Source organism: Punica granatum, chromosome 5 (genome assembly GCF_007655135.1).
Source record: "Punica granatum isolate Tunisia-2019 chromosome 5, ASM765513v2, whole genome shotgun sequence".
NCBI lineage: Eukaryota > Viridiplantae > Streptophyta > Magnoliopsida > Myrtales > Lythraceae > Punica > Punica granatum.
The window spans coordinates 25,864,202-25,884,615 of NC_045131.1; the positions used below are offsets into that span (position 1 = coordinate 25,864,202).

Below are 20,414 nucleotides of genomic sequence, written 5' to 3' on the forward strand. Positions count from 1 at the left end.
TTACTGCAATTCTTGACTTTTGCTCAACTACCATCAGAATTCTCAACAGGCTGAACTTCTCCATTTAGGCTACATGGCCTTGATCACTGATTTCATCAAGTACAACCCAATTGATGCATCGACAGGTACAATAACCTCAGCTGGTACAACGACAATGCTTGTAATTCTTCAAACTCCATGGCAATCTTTAATCCAGTCCCGTTTGAGCAAAACTTTGTTCAGAAAATACTTCCCTTTGTCATTTAAGAAAGGGCTAATTACGTAAAAAAACACGACATTTGCTCAAATTCTCAATTTTAGCACGATCTTTCGAAAATAGTATAGAAAAACACAACATTTCATTTTAGTCTCAAATCTAACACGCCGTTAAGTATTCCGTCAATTCTAACGGTATTGACTAACTAGACATCAATGGTGCCATATGTCGCCATATTATTCGATGAGTGGACCCATATTTTTTTATTTAATAAAAATAATTCTGAAAATAAAATAAAATAAAATAAAATAAAATAAAAGGGGAGGGAAAGGGTTGGCTGAAGACAAAGGGAGGAGGAGGGCGGTGACCTCAATGAGGGCCATCACCCCCAAAATCGAAGGAGTCCCACGACCACAACATTATTTTTATTAAATAAAAATGTGAAGTCCACTCATGACGACGGGTTGCACCATTAATGCCCAATCAATTAATACCATTTAAATTGACGAAATATTTAATGACATGCTAAATTTAAAAATAAAAAAAAAAGTCAAACCTTTATGTGCCATTTCCCAACGATCAAGCTAGAATTGAAAATTTGAGAACAAAATTGTGCCGCTTTAGATAATTAGCCCTTTAAGAAATCAGGGTGCAAAATAACTTATTTCAAATCAAGTCTCCGGTATATGACCCGACTTCAGGACCAGGCTTCATGGCCTGTGCTCAAGTCCAAGAAGAACAAAGCATCAAGTAGACAACACGAACAGGTTCAGACTATCTCTTAGGAAAAAAAAAAAAACCGTCTACTTTTATGAATTAGAAGACGGGAGTGGCTACAAATCAACAATCGATCACTCACTTCAAAGTTACAAAAAACATATAAACAACTCCCTCCATTCACCTAACATCAAAGGAAAATTGGGATCCTATCAAACGACAAATCTAAGAATCTGCCAGAATTGATACAATCAGTTAAGTTAGTCCAGCTCCGAATCAATTCTACAAACGATATATGTCTGGTTCACATACTGAACCAGACTCTGCCCACAATAGAACTCAAACACATCAGCAGCTTCCACTGACAGTCCAAACTTTTCGGGTTTTGATGGATATCTGATTTGTCCCATACTTCTGCAAAAAACAAGTGGGACTACCGATAGCCTCTTCCCCTTCCTCTTCCACCCCAACCCCTCCCTCTTCCCCTCATACCGCCTCTTCCACCTTGAGACAAGCCTTCAAGTGCCCTGTTAACAAGCTGATTTTGCATCCCACCTGCTCCACGGCCCTTTTTAGATGCCGTGTTATTAGAACCATTCACTGCACTAGCAGGTCGTTTGCCTCTGCATAAAGATATGTTTTCAAATAACTTAGATATTGGTTCAACATGAGCCCGGTGACCAAGAGGAAAAATTAAATATGTGGTCAAAATTGAAAATCATCAGCACTTATTGGCACAACTCTCATCATCTCCAGACTCAGAACCCCAGATTCTGGAGGCACTTACCCAGGCACGTTAGTCGCAGCAGGCGCCGAAGCTTTTGTGGCCTCTTTCCAGGACAAGGTGATGCTTTTGTCTCCAATGAATGAAGGTGTCTTGGAATGTAAAGGCTGATAAAAATCATAATAATATAGTCAAGACTAAATTTCATTGAATTTTACTAAGGAAAAATTTTAAGTCATCAGAGGCTGATCGTCTCTTCACCTTTGTCATAGCAAGAATATTGTTGCAAGTTCGCAGTCCAGATGTGGCATTCTGCTTCTGGGTTTTCTGCACGCCATCGAACATATATATGTCCGTGATTAAATGTAAATCAGGGAATAGATAACAAACATCGGCTCAACAGGATTATTAGATTAGAAACATACAACTGTGTTCTTCTCATCCTCAGTCTTAGCAGATGCCATAGCTTTGTTGTGCTCAGCCATTCCCTGAGTTAATTTTTTCATGGTAGCCCTGGTCAGCTCCTCAACTACATTCAACCTGCAGCAGATGAGCCACGAAGAGATCCAAAGTGTAAGTTTTTGAACTTCAATATTCGGTTGTTGTCATTCTGGATCAATTCTAGGTAGCCTTTCCTCACCTAATAGACAATTCATCGCATGATCAAGTATAGTTTGAATAAAAGTGTTGCTTGACTCGCATATCTCGCCATGGTATGCTAGATCATGCATAATACTACGAAGGATACAAGTTTGCATGCTATTAGGCTCCGTTTGTTTCACGTAAATAGTTTTCCAAGGGAAAATTAGTTACCTGGAAAACAATTTCCGCGAAAATAGTTTTATCTTCCCATGTTTGGGAGGATACTAAAGAAATCATCTCCATGTGCTTGGAGAGATGTGTCAGCTGGGCCGGTGTGTGTGTGTGTGTGTGTGTGTGTGTGAGAGAGAGAGAGAGAGAGAGAGAGAGAGAGAGAGAGAGAGAGAGTAGGGCAGCCAAGAAAATGAATTTCGGAAATTTCTACATGAATTCATTTTTCCCACTTTTGCCTTTAGCCTGTAGGTTGACCAAAAACACTTTCCTGCTAACCAAATGGTTGTGCGCTACCAAACATAGGAAAATGAGGAATTTACTTGTGTAAAATATTTTTCCCACAGCAGACAGAGCCTTAGTGTCATCGATAGGTTGATAGATGCATCTACTTTTTTCCAACAGCATCACTGGTACAAATTTTGATATTTCTGAATCTCAACTTCAATAAGTATCATCTCTTAAATCGCTAAAGGCCACAAATAAGCACACGAGAAATTGATATGACATTGTAAGGCCCTTCTGCTTGCAGGAAGCTTACAAAAGTCTCCAAGATAAGCAAATGCAGTGGTCATAAAATGAGATATTTGTGTAGGCAAAGGATCGATTATGTCCACAGGATAAACACTTAGACCTTGCTTGGTCGACCGGAAATGAGACCGGATAGGATTTCTCGAATCCTTATCCGGTGTTTTTGTGATGACTAGGATAGGATATTTGGAAGGATTGGACAGGATTATTAGTTAAGGCCCAAATCCAGCCCAGAGAGTGGGTTAGGTCCAGATTGGAATATTATTCGGACAGAAAAGACAAAAAAGCCTCCACGCTAGAATCTAACTTTCAAAATCTACCAGGCAATTCTTTTTTTTAAGCTATCAATATGGGAGGTCGGAGGAAGGGAGGTGGGGCACGATGCCGGTGACCGGACCCCCGATCGAGGTTGCCGGCAGCAGCAGGTTGCGCCAGCGACCTCGATCGGGGTTCTGGTTGCTGGCATTGAGCCACCATTGCCGGGAATCTCCTGGTTCTCTCCCATCTCGATAGCCCAATGGATTCATTGGGTGTGGCTTGTTGTGCTGATAATACTTCTGGTCAGAAGAAGGAATGTCTAGTTTTCAAGAGAAGAAGGAATGTTTAGTTTTAGAGTTCTTGGGGTAGGAGAAGGAGATTTCGTCAGGGAGTGCTTAACCGAGCCCCACCTCCCTTCCTCCAATGGTTTGTGTGTGTGTTTTTTTTAAATTTTCACCGAATTTTTTAAATTTTTAAGTTTTCAAAAAATGTTATAATCAGAAATTATAAACGTAAAGGGAAAAAAAGAAGATTAGGAATTTAAATTTAGAATAGATATTTTTTTTGGTTGAAAAATTTAGAACATATTCGGTAAGGTCAGGGGCCTCCGGTGGTTGTGTATTTTTTCCCCTCATTTTTTCTTTCAGTTTAAAAAAATTAGAAAATGGGGACAGATTCGGTCAAGATCGTGGGGCCTTTACCACCCCGAAATTATTTCAATGAGGTCATATTGGTCATTGCATGGCTATATCCTGCATACATATCCTAGTTGGCTCCAAACATAGGATTAGGGTTAAAGTAATCCTTAGGATTAAAATCCCATCCTTTCCTTCTTTTATTTCCAATCCTATCCTAATGACCAAAAGTGGCCTTAGAGAAAAGAAAACTTCGCATTATTTACTAATATGGAGTCTTAGTGGCAAGGAATAAATTACCTTTCAATAAACTCCTTATAATGTTCTGTGAAGTCCTCTCCAAGCCTATCGGATGGCTGGCCAGTAACTATTTTGTAACCACACAGACTATTTGTTGCATTTGGAGCCTATTCACCAAGAACTTGTTTAGACAATTTGTCATCAGAATCTATTTTAACAAATAAAAGTCCAGAAGAGCCAACTACCTTGTGAGCCAAATGGTGAAATGCATATAAGAGACACTCGACGTATGTAAAGTTCATCTCATCTCCAGTCTTTCTCCCAGGCATGTATTTCTAGAAACAACATAAAACAATATTTATAGGAGTGCATTCACCTGAAAGTATTCAAATTCAAGAGAAAATTGTATGGCTTCTACATCAAAAAATCTCATGCAACTTGAAATGACAAAATGAGAACAAATTAGCGTTAACAAAAGTTGAAGCTCTATTACGTCTAACACGAATATCTGTTGTAAAAGTATAGGTTCTGTTCTGCTAAAAAAAACACTGTACCTTCAAAAGCTGAACAATAGGAGAAAGAATTTGACGTGAATCTTGGGGTGTTGTGTAGGGTGAAATCTCAGCAAGGGCTTTGAGCAAGTCCAGCTTTCGCTCCTCTGGAAGCTGATAAAAAGAGAGAGCGAGTTACATAAATTCTTGAAAGGAGGATGTGAAATTAAAATATTGGCGATGAGGAGAGCTAGGCATTAGACCCACCTTATCAAAAACTGGTAGGACGTCCTTGTTCAAATAGTTGAGAAACTTGCTACTTGAAGCGCCTCTCTGATAAAATGGATTGAGCAATGAGCATGCCTTGACTTCAGCATATTTGATGTATCTTGGACCAGATACTAGAAATTTAAAATGGCCTTACAATGAAAAATGGAAGAGCCATGAACAAGCATGATATCAAACGGTCAATGTGATCGGCATCAGAGACCTGCATTTTTGAGATACGGTGTTATTGTCAAAGAAAGGTAAGACTGGTCAAGCAGAGACTAGAACCCATGCAAAAAGTATTATTTGAAGTGTTCAGTCAGTAGCAACAGAGAAGTGAGCAAGCAATTCATGATCAGCTAAATTTAATAGCTCCTCAGCACTTTCATGATAGATAATCATTCCAAGGCACAACAGTCAGAAGAATGTTGCTCAATGTATAGACATGGGAAAGACACTTCAAGGGTTAGAGTCGTCTCTTCTAGATATCTCCCCACCCACCATGTATACTACTTGACTACTTGTGTGTTTTTTTTTTTTTTTTTGGTAAGCAAATTCATCTGCTCGTATTTGAAGGACATCCTCTGGCTGATGCCCTCAACCACTTGAGAGGTTCTCTCCTCTCCCTCAGCTGGTGTTGATGCAACCCACTTTAACCCAAATACAACCATTTATATACCTCATCTGACATGAGTTTAAATCCATCGATCCTTTACACACCATTAACATTTTCGTCTCACTAACCAGCACTTGAGAGTGATACTTATGTTGCCACTACAGTAATGCTTCAAAATCATTAATGTCCAAGGATTCCATTTTAATCAAAAGCTCTATCAATACTTTTCCTTGAGATCATAATGACATGAACTGCCATTTCTAATAAGATTCTATATTATGATTCACTGAAGCCAGTTAGAACACTCAGTACTTGGTTCAGACAAACTGCAGTAGGGCATATATGCCAATACGATATTATCAGCTTCAAATACTTATTGGAAACTTACTGTGAACTGAGCATCCAAGTCTGCCTGTGCTTCAATAAGTCCAACAAGCTCTTTCATGCGCTCAGGTGGCGCCTTATCGCCAAAAAGACTTAGACTTTTCAAGAAGTCCATGAACATTCTAAATTCTGCTCCAGTTACATCTTCCAAGCTCTAAAATAGAATCACATATTCTCAGGAGCTTGTCATAGATATACAAGAATGCAAGTCCATGGTATTGACAACAGCAATTAGCTTACCTTTTTAATCAAGTCAGTTATATGTCTCTCCATCTCCTCCTGAGGTTTCAAAAGCTCAGCTTTTGCTGGGAAGACCTGCAGTTGACATTGCATTGCTTAGTCCTTGATCATCGTTTAGCTAGAACCATCTTGCTAACTTGATAAAACATGCCACTTGCATTGCAACTCTCTAAACCAGTGTTCGTACCTTATCCCGAATAAAGCTTAAAATCTTCTCTCGTATTAGTTCATCAGTACTAGGCTCATCCACGTTTGCAATCCGACCAAACAGGGTTGTCAAGGAGGCTGCACAAAGAGGATCAGCTAAGTGCTATTTCACAACAGTCCTAAGATCCAACAATTTCAGATGGTAGAAGATTAAGTATATTTTGTTTCAGAGGACATGGAAAAACAAGAACAAGGGAAATAGAAAAAACTCAAAACTAACCTAGACAACAGAATTCCACGTATTGTGCTTCTTGCTTATATTCCAAAATTTTATCCAAATTTACCATGTCAAAGATTAACAACCGTCGTATATTTTCCTAGTCCATACATGTACAAGGCATATTACCTTTCACATCTTGCCTCAACAATGACATAATGGCCTTATGTACAGCATCCCGCTCAACAAAATCCTCTGAAATAGAAAGCACCAATGGTAACTATCAGTTCAAAACTGCTTGAGCATATGTATTTATTTACTAATACCAACGATTGATATAGATAATACTAAAAAAAGAACCAAGTTGTGCTGTTTGGAACAGAAAAACCACTATTTCAAAGAATTCATGTCTTTGATGCCTCAACTAAGGATTGATTACAGGAGAAAGTAGATTTACCAGCTGCAAGGAGCTGCACGAGAATGTAAACAATTTTAGGGACATATTCAGGAGTGTCCTTGCAAAATAGCGGAAGCCCTCGAATTGCTTGCACTCGAACCTGCAATAATACATATATAACAGGGGGAAAAGCTAATTTCAGGGACGAACGAATAAAGACAAGGTAAAACAGAACCTCTTGAACTGGAGTAGCAATTCTGATTCTAGTGCAACTCAAATTATAGACATGACTCGTATTTCTGCACAGAGACTACTCAAGCAGTGTCAGAGAAAAAACAAAAGAACTCACCCCAAGATCCTCTTCCTCAAGTAGATCAAGGTGGCGCTCCAGAGCAGGTCCGGACTGGTCAGGGAAGAACTTGAAGAATCTTGGGATTAACTGTGCGGCCAATTGCTTCGTTTTGATACTTGATTTGGCTGCATCGATTATCCCCTGATAGTCCTTCACATTCTGCCACAAGTACCAATCGGAGGTTCAAAAACAATGTCGAAGGAAACAATCTATAACAATAAGTACAGAAGACGCACGATGTGTTTTCGAATTTGCCAGGGTTTTACTAAACCCTCATAGAAAAAGCAGGCAAGAGATGCACTTTCTTTCAAGATGAGACATAGAAGCTAGCAGCAGAAGCATGAATTGCATCCCAACAGAACTGAATTCAGTTCCAGACCTATCAATTAACTCTACCCCGTGCTACTTCACCAGCTACATCAACATTCCCGGGCTAAACAAAGCTCCCACGTTCAATTGAACCCTAAACTAGGCAAAGATGAAGGAACGATAAACCCTAGGCCGAGCGAATGGGAACAAAAAAAATAATAATAATCACCTGAGATTTGTCCTTGGACTCATTGAGGCGCTCCCCGAACTCGTAGAGCTTCTCGATGTGCTTGGCTTCTTCGGAGAGGTCCGTCATCGGCGGAGGCAGAAGCAGCGGCAGCAGCAGCAGAGCAGTCGGAGGAGCTGTTTCAGCTGAGAGTGAAATCGGAAGAGAAGAGATGTGAGTGATTCATGATGAATCGAATGTCACTTCGCATAAGCTAAGCTTAATTCAGAGGTTTCAGCTCCCGAGCTCAGGGGCATCAATGGCAGACGTACTTCTGAATTAGGGTTTTGGGCTCAGTTTGAGAGCTCGACAGAGGGATGAATTGCTCTGAGAAGTGCCGGCTGAAAGGAGAAAAGCAAGGAAGGAAGGGAACTGCGGCGTACGGTTCCGCGGGTTTTGACGGAAGGGAGGGCAGCTTCCGTACTGTACCGTCCAGTGGATGACGGGACGATTGTCAGCGAGCAAACGACACCGTCCCGAGGCTCGGGCCTCAGTTTTGCGTGGTGCGCAAGGAGTGATGGCCACCCATTCACGAAGCAAGGCCTAACCAACCCTACCAACATGAAAAATTAAACAGTAAACTAACAGTTTAGAGAGATTGACTATACATCAAATCATATCTAAAAAAAAAAATTTACATCAAATTAGTCCTTGACAAATTAAGTATATATCAAATGACCCATTCTGTCTGTCTATCTTTTAATAGTAGATGAAAACATCTGATATGACATCATTTCTTACTTTTTTTTACATCAATTTTGACATTGACTTATTAAATGTACATGATATTACTTTTTTCGTCAGAGAGTTCCATCGAGAAATTATAGACCACAAAATAGAATTTGTTTCTGGAAATACTGAATTAAGATATATAACATTTATCCAATAGCCCTCTTCATCTACTGCTGAACTTCGGAAGTAGATGCAACAAGATTAGCAATGCCTTTCGATGTTGGATTTATCCCTCCATTTGGAGGATGAGTTGGGCTCAATTTTTATTGGGCTTTTATAGGGCTTTTGTTGGCCCAAGACCCATCATTTTGAAGGTAAATTTTCCAGCTAAAAGGGCACCACAATAGAGCAGAAAACATAGCTTCAGGTCAGAACTGAAGCAGTTTTTACTGTGCGACCGGTGCTAGATCAACCCTAGATCGAGATATCAAACGAATTTCGATCAGGACAGAACTTTGGCAGCAGCTTTACCGTGCGTAGGGCTAAGTTCTAGACAGTAGGAATTCATATTCGAGTTCTCTAGGTGCTGTTGTGGGTGATTGTGTAAATCACCATTATAGGTGACGAATTTAACGTTTTGAGTGATCCAAATGAGTTGTCTCTGAGAACATACGAAAATTGAAATCAGAAAATAAATTAAAAAAATTAAAACCAGAATATTTTTCTTTTTAAAAAAGATGGTGACAATCAATCAGAACGGAGGGCTTTCCCTCCCAACAGTGGGGGCTTCCGTTGCCAGCCCCCACCTCCCCTGACCTGATCGTGGCCTCAAGGGGGCGCTGCGGGCACGCGACAAAGCCCCCATTGCTCGGAGTTTCTCGCCGATCTCCTCCGTCCCAAAGAAGACTGGGGAGATATTCCAGCCGTTGTCCGCCCCGATTTCTGGAAAGGATTCCTCTGGGAAGAGTTTGAATGTGCTGTTGATCTTTGATTTTTTTTTTCTTATTTTTTTTTTCAGTTTCCAATTTGTGAACTCTCTCAAATTTTTCAGCCGCCCTATTTCGCTCTCCACATACTCTTTCGGCTTTCCACGCCTTCATGTCACCATAGTCACATAAGAAAATTATTAGACGCGGAGCGGGGGAAGGGAGCTCGTCGGAGAGGTTATCAACATATAGGGAACCACGATGTAGCCGGTACCATAGGAAAAGAGTAATGCCCTATATGGCATTGGTAGGTGAGAACATTAATCCATTTACCTTATATAGAAATGCAAAAGCCTTTGTGTAAAAGTCAAACTCATCAGCTCCATGCCCATGTGGTTGGTGTTAAACCTCGAGGGCTCGATTGAATTTAATTGAATTAATGCTGATCTTCCCTCCCATTTTCTGGTAGATTTCTTGTCAGAACACAGTTAGTACAGAAAGAACCGTCTAGAGTCGGACAACATTGAGTGAGCTAATACCATCTCCATAAAGAGTCTTCTCCCAAGTCTCTGCATTGGACCTAACTCTGTCACATAGGCGCTATATTATTCGGAGATACTCAATAAAAAGAGAGACTTCCCAATACAATAAGAGTTTCTGTTTTCAAGTCTCTAGTGAGGACCCACATACATATTATATTAATTAATTAAATGTAGATATTAGATGTAATTATTATTAATTATTATTAATATTTTGGTAAGGATTAATTATTATTAATTAAACATAAATAACTACAACGGCTTTTTTTTTTTAAAAAAAAGAAGCAAATGTAGGTTGTCGCATGGGGCCCAAGGTTGCCAGGGGTAGCCCCCTATTCATCTCTATGCACCGAGCCAACTCCAGCAGCCATGCGCGTCTCGCACACTTCCATTTGGTGCAAAGATGCCCATGAAATGACCGCTGGAGGTGATCTAAGTAATTATTAAAATAATGAGATGTAAAGACCGACACGATTGGGTTTGAATGTGTCTATTTTTCTTAAGTAAGGTTTTTGGTTTTATATATTGATCTTCACTCCCATTTTGTGGTCAGATTTCTTGTGAAAACACTGTTTGTATAGAAAGAACCGTGTAGATCGAGTTTAGACAGCATAGAGTATGCTAAGGGAAAATTTAAAAATAAGATAAAAAAATAATAAAAAAATATCTCAAGATTTTCCTTTTTTAGTATGCACTTGATATCCCTGAGAGCAATTCAATTCGAGTTAAGTTGACTCATAAAGGGACATTAAAAAATAAGATACAAAAATAATATCTCAAGATTTTCCTTTTTTAGTATGCACCTGATATCCCTTATGCACAATATGCCATGACTAATCCAATTCGAGTTGAGTTGACTAATCAAGGGAAATTAAAAAATAAGATACAAAAATAGTAAAAATAATATCTCAAGATTTTCCTTTTTTAGTATGCACTTGATATCCTTGATGCTCAATATGCCCTTACTAATCCAATTCGAGTTCAGTTAACTCATAAAGGGTTAAAACTCTCACAATCGTGTGGTTATTCTACAACCACAAGAGTCAAACCCAAAACTCTGATTAAGAACAATAAGTACCGAACTTTTTGAACCGGCGCACGTCAGTATATATATGAAAATTCTTTCTTTTTTCTTTTTCAATAGTAAGGAAGACCCATGAGTCTAGCTAAGACAATAAAATAGAAATTCAAATAGTTAATAAATGGCACATAAGTAGTCAGATAACGAAATTAAACGTAGAACCTCTTAATTTCCAAATGAAGACGTATATCACCATACTGTACCTCCTTTCTCTATATAAAGATTTCGGTTTTTCTAATGCCTCCTGGCAAGTGGAATTAAAGAAAAACGTTCAAAGCACGGAATTTCCAGATAAATGGGTCGGCAGAGAAGCAGGTCTTGCCATTAATACATTTCCCAGAACTTGTGGTCATTTACTCAAATTGAGCTAACAAGTCGGATACAGCTCACATATTGGGCCTCCCTCATAAAAGACCACACTTCACATACATTTATGCCACAGAGAAACTGCTATGGATATTGAGCTGTTCCTCTCCTTTCGGGGTTCCATCCGTAGATCTATTGAATTATAATAATAATCGACCCATGCATATACACCATATTCATCAGATGACTCATGAAGTCATCACGCGGATCCAATCTGCGTAACCGTAACTAAGTAGTGGATCATGTTTATGCAGTCTGAGAATCTGGTATACGAGAGTCTCTCTTTCAGCTGTAAAGAAGGGCATGGATCCAGTTATAAGGATAAGAGAAGGAAAAAAATACGAATGTAAATTCCACTTACGAGAATATATTACGATAATCTTTAGTTTCCAAGTCAATTAAATCCCTTTCCTGCAAAAGAGCCTTTGATTTACAAGTAAATGGAGAATGTCCTATGTGTAAGGTACATGTCACGTGACATTACTCACAATATTCAATAAAAATCAATATTTTAATTTTAAACAGTATTATGTCATAGATTCGTAACCACCTATAATGATATATTGAATAATTATCCACTTTTAATACATGTCACATGATAAAGTTGTTATGGATGAGACTTTCTCATAACAGAGGCGTATGACATCGTTCACTCATATGGAGGCGATGGAGTATGGTGATCGGAGTTGATCTTAGAGATGTAATTTCACTAAAGTCCAGTATTCGTAATCTTTCGTAACTGTTCGTATCAAGAAAAATGGCCCGCCTTCTGGGACCATTCATATTTGTTGTAGTGGCCATGTTTACATCAAATCTCTCTCTCTGCAATGGAGATTTATGGACTTAGTATAATAAAAATAAATCATAAATATCTAATAAAGAGATATGAATAATCCTATCAAGTATCAAACCCCTTAGTTACGGTATGCCCCACTGCACTACACCCTCTTTTGATTATATCATAACTCCTTACATTTAGTTAGTTCACCAGTACTGGACTTCAAGGACTCAATAATTCAGGACCAACAATCGATGGATCATGTCAAGTGATAATTTAATTATGGATCAATACATCTTCATATAATAAGTCTGAGGCCAAGATGACTTTACGTTCCCTTTTTTCATTCAAACCCTACCGAATACAGTGCAATTAATTTCTCGTTAATCAATTAGGACTACTTTGAACCCATGGCTTCTGAAGTTAAACCTCAAACCCTATATAAAAATGTGTTATCCACTTTGAACTTTAATTAACAAGTTAAAATATTAATTGTTCTGACAGTATCTTTTAAGAATGCTTTAAAGTTATAATTAGATAAATGCTTGCTCTATGCACGTGTCTTATTAAACTTCATCGATGGATTATCCTGTTCCTTTATTTCATTTTCTTCCCGTCACAATCAAATCCACGTCTTATTAAGTACTCCCATACATTGTCGCAATACCATAGTCTCAAATATCATTTTTTAAGAAAATAAGTTGCACATAAGTTGTATTTGGAAGAGGGAGAAAAAGAACGAGAGAAAAGCGGGACAAAGAGGGGTAATTATTTTGTCATATTTATAATTATGTCCTTAATATGATAACTCTTATAAATTGAAGTATATGTAGTATTGGAATTTATGGAAGAAAAAAGTAAGACGAAATGCGCTTCTTGGCTTTTATTATAGTGGAGAGAAAGAAAAGAATTGATCATAAATTCTGAGGGCTTAACTAGTGGTTTTAAGTAAGGTGGTCACGTGGATTTTGAGAATTAGTCGGGCAACACTAGCTAATAGCCAAGGAACTAGTTGTTAAGCCCCATGCGCTATAGGATAAAATGTGATGTCTTTTCTCTTTTGTTAATTGGATGAATAATGTTAATTGAATTCACCAATGACTAAGCAAAAATACTTAGATATTCATATATATAATTATATATTTATTTTGATGTTTTTATCAACCTGATTATTTATTAAATTTTCTTTAAAAAAAATTCAAGTTATCAAATATTATTATGTAGATGATAAAATCTTCTAAAAAAAGTTCAAAAATATTATATCATATAGATATATCTTATAAAAAAATATTAAATTTATTAAATTCAAGATTCATGATTTATTAAATTAAATACTATATGATCAACAATATCTTATTTGAAAATTAGCAAATATTTCTTCTCAAAATATATTTTAAAAATTATTTAAAAGACAAAGTATCTATTAAAAATTCAAAGAAAATCATTTTTATTGAAAAGCCCATACAAAATAAAAATATTTAAAAATTTGAGAAAATTTCATTTAGCAATTTGTGTGTTTTAAGGCCATCTATCTAGGCCCACCACAACTCCGCTTTATGTCATACCAGTTGTAGAGCCTTACGTTGCATGGGATAAAATGTGATAATTTTTTATATCAATTTTATGATATTAAACATTATATGCGCATTTTAAACTTCTCTATATATTAATATATATTATTTTAGTTTATATCTTATTTAATATTATTATCTATGGGATTAAATAATAACTTTTATCATAAATAAAAAAAATAAACATCAAGATTATTAAATATTTCATTTTGAAGATAACATAGATTAAAAAATTAGTATGTTGGTAAATAAGTCATAAAATAGGCAAAAATTTGAAAATCTTACATTTAAAAAATTGAAGAGGTCATGTCCACCTTGGCAAAATAATCCACAAGTTCACCAATTTAAGAAGAGATAATGCATGTGGTTAGAAAAATAAAAGTTATTATACATAAAAAAAAAGAAGTTAAAAAGGAAATTTCTTACTGTAGGATGAGTTTTTGGTCTTCAACATTGTCAATATTTATATGGTGTTATATCGTATTAAAAATTAAAAATTCACCTATCAAAAAAGGAAAATTAAAAAAAATTGTTCTAGGAAAAGCTCAAAAACTGAGAAAATAACGATTGGTCTACAAATTTATATATCTGTATGTTATGAAAATTTTTAAAAACAAGAGTGAAGATTTTATTTAGCTCAGAAAAGAGAGAAAATAGTGACGGGTGCCATAATCTTTAAATATTTAAAATTTGTGAAGCCTACTCTTAGTTTCTATGAATCTTTCTTAGATACTAGCTCCTCTCAATAAATTATAAGACATTCGAAAAGATAAAAAAATAAAATTAATACATATTTTTTTAAAAATTGTTAAAAAAAAGCGAAGATAGGACAATATGCTGTGTACATACTACATAGGTAAAAATAAATTTTATAGATACATATATATAAACTTATACAGAAATGTATATATATGTTTGACTTCAAATATATATATATATATATATATGTGTGTATAGATACGTATATGATTACGGAAATATATATGTGTGTGCGCGCGCAAACAGACTTCAGTTTAACGAAAGTTTTTGTCATAATAACATATAGGTAGACGTAGAAAAGAGGGAAAAAAAGTTGAGGTTTGTTTTTCATGATTTTCATACTTTTGAGATCGAGAATTAGAGGTGAAACGATAAAAAGCAGAAAATTAGAACAACAACAACAATAATTGAATAACTCACCTTACGTAAACGGTAGGCCGAACTTTTTGAGAAATCATATCTAGTGGTAGACGTATTCTGAGACCTTAATAAAGCATGCTTATGTGCTACTCTTTCTATTAATAACGTATTATACAAAATATAGCGAAAATATAATATGATTTGTTTTTTAAAGTTATATAATGTCTATTGATATATCTATATATCTATATATCTATCTATAATATTTAAAAAAATTTTATTTACAAACCGAGCGTTTTGAGACCATTTAGTTGGGCTCACTTCGTCATCGCTTTCATTATTCATATATAGATATAGATATAGATATAGATATAGAGTAGAAAAGATTATGATAATACATATGCAAAATGAATCGGAGTATGGGGGTTTAATTGCTAACTGTATCGTTGACATGATGTCACGTCAGTAATGAGGTATATAAAATATAAAATATGGATGAGACTGTATGTATATAAATATATAAAATATAAAATATAGATGAGACTAATTAATTTCTTATACGGTAGCCGTTCTGAAAATAAATGCGATTGGCATGAGATTTGAAAGTAGCATGTAAACATAACCAAACGATATTTGAAGGAAAGCATCGGTACCTTTTGACTGCTCAAGCCAACCAGACAATTCCCCAGATGTTACGTACTGTCTCGCCATTGGAAATAACTATCGCTCTCTATCTGTACTACCAAAAAGAATATAAAATGACAAAATAAAATAAAATAAATTTTCATCCACAATTTGGAACATTTAAATGGTGTGAAATTGTTAGATGATATGTTGTATCAATGATTTAGACCAAGATCAGTCACATCACATAGATATATTGAGTTTGAACAAAAGATATGCATGATACGTGAATTGTTTCAAATGTGTACCACGATATTAAAAAGTTCAATGGTCTCGAATAATCCAGTTCAAACCCGATCAATTCACCTAAGGGATCATGAATTTTCTTCATGTTACGTGAATTGTTAACTAATAATGATTGCTTGAGTACGTCTTCTTTCCCATATTGGTGAGTCCATTTGACAAATTCTAGCGAGATATTGTTCTCTATGTTCTATTAATATAAGGTTATGGAGAGAGAAAAAATAAAAATAGAAAAAGGTAAGGCAACTGGTTGTCTTAGACCATGTCCAGAGTAACATGATAGTTTCGATAAACAAAATCGATAAGGGCTTCTTCTCTATGTATTCTTTAGAGATCTCTTGATATGGGTTAAGATTGAAGTTTGGAATCTCCATACGAATGTTGTTTCTATAAGCTTAATATAGGATATATATATATATATATATATATTCACATATATATACAAAATAAGTCCTATAAAAAAACTAATCACATAAACTCCACATGAATTCCTGAAAAGGTTATTAATTAGATTCGCTCCGTGTATCACATTAACCACGTTAAGAAACCATGTGACTTCCAAACAAAATGAACTCCACCCATACTTCTACCGATCTATATAAGGGCCTGACGGGGAAGAAGTTAGCTCAAGGTCTCAACCGAAAAAAAAAAAAAAGATGGTGGGAGGAAGAATGATTGTCGAGTGGCTTCTTTTCCTCATGGCAATGGCTATGGAGCCCGTGCTCACTGGAGGGGCACCTGCCGTTGATATCTCTAAGATGAGGCAGTTGGCTAGGAAGAACAACGTAACATGTATCTTGGTGTTTGGAGACTCGAGCGTCGACCCCGGGAACAACAACATCCTTCGTACCCCGATGAAGGGGAACTTCCCGCCTTACGGTATCAACTTCTTTGGGGGCCGACCCACGGGACGGTTCACCAACGGAAGACTCGCCACTGACTTCATCGGTACATAGATCTGCAATCATGTTTCCTCTACTTATCGGCATTTGAGTCTACTGAATACGAATTACATTTTCACAAAAACTTGTTCTCCAGCAAGAAGAACATATTCGTTATCTTGTCATGAGTGACTAGATTGCTATTTCTGCATTTTTAGTGAAAGATATTACTACGTGAACTTGTTCTAAGGAAGGCTCAATTATTGATAATTCTGCTAAACTGATATGTCACGATCTTTCCATATGGTTCGGGTCCTTTCAGGGCTTTGATGAAGTGCAATTCAGAAAGAATAAAAATTTGAACATTTCTCATACCTCTATCGTTTGTCTCATGATTCAGCTGAGGCACTTGGCTACACAAAGGCGATCCCGGCATTCCTCGACCCGGCAGTGAAGAAGTTTGACTTACGCTATGGTGTTAGTTTCGCATCGGCAGCCTCCGGTTATGATGACTTCACGGCAAATATCTCTGTGAGCTCTCAAACTTTTCACTGTTATTGTTTTGTGAATTTACCGCTAATGTTCACATCAACCATAATCTTGATCTATGGCAGTTGTTAATATTTGGTCGTTGTGTTATCGTGACAGAACGTGCTATCTGTTAGGCAGCAGCTGGACTACTTCCTGCATTACAAGATCCATCTGAGGGAAGCTGTGGGGAAGAAAGCGGCAAATGAGATCATAAGGAACTCAATAGTTGTGATGAGTATGGGCACGAATGACTTCATCCAGAATTACTACCTCGACCCCACACGGTCCAAGCAGTACACCATTGAACAGTACCTGAATTTCTTGATCACTCGAATGTCACGCACCTTTCAGGTATCAGAAAGTCGAGTTGCTCCAAACTTAATTTTGTTATACACCAAATCTAGGCAAAACTTTGAAAATTGACCGATCTGATCTACTATATTGTCATGCACAATAAGAATACCTTAAGTTTAGCTTTGGAAGTGCAAGCAGAAAAAAGCCTTGGAAGATGACGTTGTGATTAGAACTTTAGTGTAAAATAACACTAAAAAACAATAATTATCGACAAAAGGAGATTAGCGTGATAATGTTCATCAATCTCAACCTAAAACCAAGAGATTTTGTATTTTTTGAATTCTTAATTGTAGATTTTTTTTTAATATCTAGTTGTTTCTCCTATTAAGTCCATAGTTCTATTTTATAACCGAAATTGGAAAGGAAAAAAAAGAAGAAGATATGTTTGTCCCGAACATAGCAAAATGGTCAGACATATAATAAAGGCTATAGTAAATGATGGAGCTACCCCTTCTGGGTCGTTGAGAGGTCGGGAGACCCGCAACTATATTCAACCCCATATAGCGTCAATGTCTTCTTTCTATATTTGTTTCGTCAATCCCCCCTTCTATCTTGTAAACTAGCCAGTGTGCTATCTTTACGGCGTGGGATGTGTTTATTTTCGTGCAATAATTATAAGGATTTTCGAAATATAAGTTTAATTATTAAAAATAATAAAGATCTTTCAGTTATAAATTTAAATTTTAAACAATAACCTCTTATGTGTGTTGTAAATTTATTGAATGGTCAATATATTATGTATACTCATTACAGATACTAATTACAAATTGACAAATTTGATTTTGCACATCATTTAAATAATATATTATGATATCCTTATTTTCAAATAATACACGTTTATATTTAATGGGACCATTAACTTCATAGAATTAGTGTATGGCCAATATTTTTTTGGAATCATGCATGAATTAGTTTGTTAATTAAAATTATATTATTCAGTTGAGTAACAATTTTGCAATTAATTATTTTTGTTGAATATACACTCCATATTTATTTAACCGGTAATATATATATATATATTCAATTAAAACAAATAAATAACAATTCCTACTATGTGGTAGCATTAATTTAGCATGTGTTGGCACTACAAGTCAATTTTCGGTTAGAAAGGAGACTTATGGCCTAGTATTAAGAAATAAAAATTCTAAATATCTAATAAATGGACATGAGTAGTCCTATTTAAGTATCGAACCTAGAATCTCTTAACTACCAGGTGAGAGCATACGCTACTACACTACACCTCTCTTTGATATAGATTACAATATCTTATTTGGCTTTTAAAGCAAGTTTTTCACCATTAGATGACCTCAAATCTTAATCCATCCAGCTACATAATTCATTTTATTAATTGATGATATATTTTCTTTAAAATAATTTTTGAAGATTTGTCTTTCTTCTTGTGCAGGTGATGCATAAATTGGGACTAAGAAAACTGGTGACGGTGGGGGTCCCACCGGTAGGTTGCATGCCAATTGTCAAGACCATAATGGACACGACATCATGCTACGAAGAGTACAACAGAGTATCCTCCACCTTCAATTCTAAGATCAAACACACGCTGGAAGCCATAATGGCCTCGACGGGGATGAAGACTGCTTTTGTCGACGCATATGGCATTATTCTCAATGCAATCGACAACCCCAAAAGATACGGTGAGTGAGTGTGCGCACGCAATGAACTCATTAATTACCTCATGCATCCGAGATTTGGATGATCGTTATGTTAATCAGTTCGAATGTTCTACAATCTGCGCGGCAGGTATAACAGAGATATCGAAGGGTTGCTGCGGAACTGGAACTGTGGAGTACGGCAACTCGTGCAAAGGGATGAGCACGTGCAAAGATCCGTCAAAGTATGTGTTCTGGGATGCTGTTCATCCCACTGAAAAGATGTATAAGATCATCGCTGACGAGGCTATTGCCTCCCTCACTACGTATTTCCTATCCTAGAAATAAACAGAAAATTTGAAGCAGTTAATTATTGAATTCCAATTTTTCGTCCAATTAACTGTGATCTATCAGATATATAATTAAGTTGGCTTTGGGGATGTGTTTCCACATCAACAAGACCGATGTATATGTATACACACACACACATATATATATATATATATCCTACGTCTGGCATATGTATGCATATTATGTTTCTTTGGAATGAACAATCATAACGTTAGTGAAATATTAAGCGCTTTTGGTAGATCATTAATCAAATACAACATAACAAACATAAGCTTTTAAAACATACACGAAAATTAAAAACTAAAATGCACATCACAATCACTCATTTTGAACTAAGCATGCATGTTCCAGGAATAATATCTTTTGAAAGCATGGATTCTGTGTTAATCCAGGCTAGTCCTTCCGGTAGATGTAATCGCGGCTCAAATTAGATGGCATCACTAGAACAAGTCAGTTTAGAGAGGGGATTTTGCGAAGAATTGGTCCCTTGCAAATTTTCTCTAGCAAATTTCTCGGTAATCTTAAAAAAAAAAACTGACGGACTATCAAGGGATTTGCGAGGGACATTCCTTCTTTAAGCATACCGCGGATTTTTTCCTACCCTCCTAGGAGCTGGGCTCGTCGAGGCCCCTCTGGGTCGGGGTTCTCCTAACGCCACAGCCCTCATCGGGGTTGATTTACAATGCCCCGGACGTTGTTATATATCGATCCTTCATTATTTTTATGATCTAAAAATTTCGATTCAATTTCTACTCAGGCTCTCAATAATCCATTTCAAAAATATTAACATAGCAAGGTTTTTCTTCTTGTCGTCCACCTCCCAATCCCCATGTCGGGGTGGGAGGAAACTGTAGTTAGTTAACAAAGAAAGAAAGGAAAGCTTTCGCCCTAGTTTTAGAGGTGGGAGTCGTCCCTTTGCTGCGTTTCACTGAGTGTCATGGGGGTAAGAAACTC

At 36.5% G+C, this 20,414-nt stretch overlaps 2 protein-coding genes across 2 annotated transcripts; one reads left to right on the forward strand and one right to left on the reverse strand.

Annotated features, from left to right (window-relative positions):
- Positions 1-980: 980 nt before the first annotated feature.
- LOC116208789 (apoptosis inhibitor 5-like protein API5) lies at positions 981-8,174 on the reverse strand. The gene is made up of 17 exons (XM_031542349.1): positions 8,030-8,174; positions 7,761-7,903; positions 7,220-7,381; positions 6,931-7,030; positions 6,663-6,728; positions 6,297-6,394; positions 6,110-6,184; positions 5,874-6,023; positions 5,027-5,092; positions 4,870-4,935; positions 4,666-4,776; positions 4,357-4,446; positions 4,172-4,278; positions 2,063-2,177; positions 1,899-1,964; positions 1,701-1,804; positions 981-1,536 (listed from the first exon to the last, which is right to left on the reverse strand). The coding sequence occupies exons 2-17, from the start codon at positions 7,845-7,847 to the stop codon at positions 1,347-1,349; spliced, it is 1,653 nt and encodes a 550-aa protein (XP_031398209.1). The 5' UTR covers positions 7,848-7,903; positions 8,030-8,174; the 3' UTR covers positions 981-1,346.
- An 8,171-nt stretch (positions 8,175-16,345) lies between these two features.
- Positions 16,346-19,509, forward strand: LOC116206971 (GDSL esterase/lipase At5g45950). The gene is made up of 5 exons (XM_031539814.1): positions 16,346-16,684; positions 17,018-17,148; positions 17,266-17,499; positions 18,908-19,154; positions 19,261-19,509. The coding sequence occupies exons 1-5, from the start codon at positions 16,393-16,395 to the stop codon at positions 19,449-19,451; spliced, it is 1,095 nt and encodes a 364-aa protein (XP_031395674.1). The 5' UTR covers positions 16,346-16,392; the 3' UTR covers positions 19,452-19,509.
- The last annotated feature ends 905 nt before the right edge of the window (positions 19,510-20,414 follow it).

Excerpts from the sequence above, each read along its gene's own strand:
- LOC116206971 (XM_031539814.1), top strand. The coding sequence starts at position 16,393 with ATGGTGGGAGGAAGAATGATTGTCGAGTGGCTTCTTTTCCTCATGGCA. Across the intron at positions 17,149-17,265 it reads ACTTCACGGCAAATATCTCT|AACGTGCTATCTGTTAGGCA; the intron begins GTGAGCTCTCAA and ends TTATCGTGACAG. Across the intron at positions 17,500-18,907 it reads GAATGTCACGCACCTTTCAG|GTGATGCATAAATTGGGACT; the intron begins GTATCAGAAAGT and ends CTTCTTGTGCAG.
- LOC116208789 (XM_031542349.1), bottom strand. The coding sequence starts at position 7,847 with ATGACGGACCTCTCCGAAGAAGCCAAGCACATCGAGAAGCTCTACGAG. Across the intron at positions 6,185-6,296 it reads TAAGCTTTATTCGGGATAAG|GTCTTCCCAGCAAAAGCTGA; the intron begins GTACGAACACTG and ends TGTCAACTGCAG. Across the intron at positions 6,024-6,109 it reads TAACTGACTTGATTAAAAAG|AGCTTGGAAGATGTAACTGG; the intron begins GTAAGCTAATTG and ends ATTCTATTTTAG.